General features: G+C 45.2%; 1 protein-coding gene across 1 annotated transcript in view; it reads left to right on the top strand.

Annotated features, from left to right (window-relative positions):
- Positions 1–548: 548 nt before the first annotated feature.
- The window catches only part of LOC102000699, a 29,498-nt gene continuing 25,141 nt past the window's right edge, over positions 549–4,905 (top strand). Inside the window, exon 1 of the mRNA XM_005350662.2 lies at positions 549–765. Within this exon, the coding sequence (XP_005350719.1) occupies positions 698–765 (68 nt within the window). The 5' untranslated portion in view covers positions 549–697. The remainder of the gene's footprint in view (positions 766–4,905) is intronic.

Raw genomic sequence — 4,905 nt, 5'->3', positions numbered from 1 at the left:
GGAGCAGGCAGAGACACAGAGAAATTGAGAAATACACTAACATAGTCTTGCCTCCCTGGAAATTTAAAAATGGTTTGAAATTCTTTATGGGTCAGAAAGGAAACCATGGTGGAAATTATGAATAATGCACATTTGATTTGATTCACGTGGCCACGTCTGGTAGCACAGTGAAAGCCATGTAGTGGTTTCCACAACCATGATTGCAGCTCTGATAGTCACTGCTGCTGACACGGGGACCTCCCCTGCTCTCGGATGTGGGCAGAGGTCTACATTAAAGGAAGCACACAATCAAGCAATCTTTATACATCAGATGCTTCTGAATCAGAACAAGGCAAACAAAAGCAGGGGTGTATGTTCGCAGCCTGTCCGGTCTTCAGTCAACCAAGGACAACTCTTCCTCCAAAAGTCATGGGCTGTAGAACACAGGGAGGAAAATGTGCAGAGGTTGCACAGAGCTAACATCTGTCCTATAGTGCTGGCTCTGCGGAATCCTTGGGATGGCATTGCCAACACCCTTTCCATAACATCATAATGTCAACATTCCAAAGGAGTCCAGAGCTTCTCAGGGTCTAGGATGCCAGAGAAAGGATGGAGAGCAATCCCCACAAATCCTGGGGTTTTGTATAAAGGCAACGGCTAGGAAGTAGGACATAGCAAAACTCTGCCAACACAGTTGAGTCTGGATACCATCCTAAGAATGCCCCATTTCAATAATTGGAAGAGCACCCAAATGAGCCAAAGCTTGGTGTCCCATGACAGCATCAGGTAATTATTCCTCTCTCCCCTTTCCTTTGTGTTGCCAGGGTGAGCAAAGAATGTGGGTAACACAGACTTCCTGTGGCAGATTTGGTCAGTTAGCCAACCAAAATTTTATATATATAATTTATATATAGATATATTTTTATACATATTATATATAATTTTTACATGTTATATATAGAATTTTTTCTTCTCTCATATACTACATCCCAACCACAGTTTTCCCCCTTCCCTCCACTCCTCCCAGTTCTCCCCAGTTTCATCTCTCCCTCCCCTTAGATATTTTTGACACAGGCAAAGACAACACGTTATTAAAGGGATACTTTTGTAGATAGGTATTTTCTCTTCATATTGATTTCCTTTCATGTGATCACATTGAAAATGACTTACTAAGTAAACGTGGTGATGACGTTGAACAAAAGCTGCCTGCCACACTTACTACTCTACGACTCCACAGCTCAAAGTGAAAGTTCAGGAAAGGATCAACCTTGAGAGTGAACCCCAAAACATGGGTCAACATTTACACAAAACACTCAGACCTTTTTCTAAGAAGATGAAATTCATTAAAATGGTTTCTCAGACAAGGTTTCACTATATAGTTTTGGCTAGCCCAGAACTCACTATGTAGACCAGGCTGGCCTAGAACCAGCGGAGATTCTCCTGCCTCTGCCTCATGAAAAGCACGTACCTCACGTACCACAACAGCTGGATCCTTGTTTTCTTTTGAAAACATACTCATTTCCTCTGGAGCCTCCATCCATCCATCCTAATGGCAGAGAAGAATGGAAATTGTCAACGGAGTACTCCTTCTGAATCGGGTCACTCTGAGACAAGCAACTTCCCTGAGAAAATAGCCACTATATTCAAGGGACACAACTTCCCCTCTGAGAAGTCCCTTTGGCCTTTCCTTCTTTCCAAATACAGGCAAAGAAATTTCCAGAAGATGGGAGAAGGAACTGGAAAGCATTGTTTATGGAGGAAGGCAGGAGAGTGATTCTGGGCAGCCCCAGTCACTGAGAAGACTGCAAGCTCCCCACATTACCAAGTGGAAAAGAAAATAGAAGCATCCTGTGGCGAAGGTCCTTGGAGCCTTTGGTGTCCCGGCTATGAGATTGCCCTTGTTCCTAAGCTGCTGGAGTTTAGCTAATGCCACTGTCCATTGTGGAGTGTCCTGTTGACATCTGCTACTGATGCCCAACATCACTCAGACCTCTGCTCCTCATATCATTCAGATCCATGCTCTCTGTGTCCTCTTGAATACTTGCCCTGGTCCCAAGCCTGGAATAGGACAGTGTTGTCCTCAGCATGTTGGTGACCTCTTACTGAGGGAGAAAGAGATCCAGACCATGAGGAACCCTTCTTGACCATGGTGGACACAGTGGGGATGCTGGGAAGGGTTGGGTCTAAGCATCTTGAGTTTCTAAGGTGTCAACAATCCCTGCCCTAAGTTTGCTTAAGCCTGGGAGAGTAGGGAATCTCAGAGTGATTTTGCAGAGAGCAGTTGTCCCCTTTCAGAGTCTTGGCTTCCTCCCCCTTTGCTCCTCTTCTGTCCTTCCTCCTTTGTCAATAGTTTCCATTCCTTCTTCCTTTCTACCAGGAATTTCCACTTTCTCTGCTTGCTCTATAGGATGACATTGATCTTCCATGATCCAGCTGGACTCTGCTTTCCCAGTATTAGGGTTGCCTGTTTATGCCATCATGTCTAACTTTAAGAAAAACAAAAAACAAAAAGCATGGATTCTGAGGATCAAACCCAGGTCCTCAGTCCTGCAAGGCAAGTATTTTATCAACTAAGTTACCTTCCTAGCCCTCCCCCTCTCTCTGATAGTTTCTTACTATGGAGCCCAGGATGGACTCAAACTCAGGATATTCCCGCCTTAGCCTCCTGATTCTCCTAGATGTCGGTATCACAAGGACACCTCATCCACGCCTGTAATCTACCTGTCTATCCATGCCCATCTTTGGGCAGCCTTCATTGTCTAATTTTCAATTAAATTTGAAAACTACTAAGTACAACACACCAGGATATTCCAGTGCACACCCATTGCTGGACTAGGGTAGACTCACCCATCACTTCTACACCCTCCACACATCAGGGCTACCAATAGACCTTCCCGGGTTCCAAACAGACTGCATTTCCTGTCAAACTGACAGCCATATTTGCAAGTCCAATATTTATAATATGATGGATAAAATAAACTTGGGGAATTCCCAGCACGAATCAAGTGGCATGCTAAGTGCTTTACATGAGTTATAGCAGTTACCCTTCCCAACAACCCAGCAACTTGCATATCTATAATTATCTATACTTTACTGATAACAACATAGGGTTCAAAGACGTGAAGTCACAAACCTAAAGTTAAAAAGTAGAAAACAGCAGAGCTAAGCACTGAACAACTCAGGCTTCTCTATCACTGCAGAACTTGTGTATTATACCGAGTGCAGAGAACTGAGCCCTGCACAACAGTGAAATTCTAGACCTGCAAACCAGAAGCCCCTTGTGACAATCCATTCTTTCAAGTCATGTGCCTTTCCCTCTGTTGTCCCCAGAATTATGCATTCTGCTCCACTGATTGCTAACCAACCACCCAAATATTATACTTCCTAAAAGCACCACCAACACTGTCAGAACAGCAAACAGAAGCAGAGATAAGCGGGGCGAAGCACAGGACAGTGTGTCCTCGGACGTGGGCAGCCTGGCAGCAAAGCAAACAGGCCTGTGAAATTTAATAGGAAGACAACTCAGTTGGAGAATGCTATGAAGAGCTTCAGGGCTCTCACCTTTTGTTTAAAATACTTGGTTCAGGAAGAAAAATTAATCTGGAAGAGTAGATTCTAGAAAGCTGAGCTACACTCCTGAAATGCCACACAGTCCGTGCTAAATGGGGAGACTATGCCATCTTAGAGTATCAAGCGCACTCTGCCTTTTTTGCTTATCTATTTGGTGAGGGGAGGGAGGAGGGAGGGAGGGAGAGAGAGAGAGAGGGAGAGAGAGAGAGAGAGAGAGAGAGAGAGGACAACCGGGGCAGACAGCACACAGTCACACACCTGAACAGACAGAGGGATCCAATGATGTTCCACACAAATACAGACCCTGCATCAGCCGCCTTGTCCGACCTCTCCTATGTATGCAAACAGAAGGAGTCTTAATCAGACTCACCAGGAGGTGACAGACCAGAGGTGACACACCAGGGGACTTTCTAATGGGTTTTCTTTTGGAGTGGAGGTGTCAGCTCCCTCTGAAATGTTAAGCAACAACCTATAAAAGGGAGCCCTGGGGGCCTGGATCATCTCAGGTTACGCACCCCCTAGGAGATCCTTACCCACCACACTCTTCCTCACTCCAGGGGCTATGAGACCCCCAGTGTATCAAGGTCTGATCTCTGGGATCTGTGTGGGACCTCCAGAAATGTTTGGGGTGCTCATAGAGAAGATTGCTTGGGCATGGGTTTAAGCCAATAGGAAGTCTTTATTAAGCAGCCACTGGGTGTTCGGGATCAGTGTAGTTCCAAGCCTGTCTCGGGGTGAACTTTTAAGCATAAAAATCATGTCCTGGGTTGACACACTTCAGTTAACAAGAACAGACAGAAACAGAACCACAGAAGCCAAAAAGCAAAGTTAGTACATTTAGAGTCTTTCCCAGAACTATGGACTTTGGTGGATTAGGCCCTTGTTTTTATTTTGACAGGTGGTGCTGGCTATGTAATGGGTTTCAGAGCCTGAGTGGTACTTACATCATGGAATCAGTTGGACTAAGGTCGGGGGGGGGGTCAACTAAGATCTGAGGCCCTGTTACCAAGGGCCAAGAGTCTGACAAAAAGAAATGAAGAGGGCTGCAAAGATGGTTGAGAAGTTAAGAGCACTTGTTGCTCTTGCAGAAGACCTTGATTCAATCCCCAGCACCTACATGGTAGTCTGCTACCATCCCTAACTCCAGTTCCAGAGGATCCAATGACCTCTTCTGACCTCTGAGGACACCAAGCACAGATGTGGTACACACACATACCTGCAGTAAAACACACAAACGATAAAAGGAATAATTTTTTTTGGTGTTTTATTTGTTTGTTTTCTAGACAGAGTTTTTCTGTGTTGCCCTGGCTGTCCTGTAACTCATTCTGTAGACCAGGCTGGCCTCAAACTCACAGA

The sequence above is a fragment of the Microtus ochrogaster genome, chromosome 7 (genome assembly GCF_000317375.1).
Source record: "Microtus ochrogaster isolate Prairie Vole_2 chromosome 7, MicOch1.0, whole genome shotgun sequence".
Classification (NCBI taxonomy): Eukaryota; Metazoa; Chordata; class Mammalia; order Rodentia; family Cricetidae; genus Microtus; species Microtus ochrogaster.
This window is presented reverse-complemented; position numbering and strand designations above follow the sequence as displayed.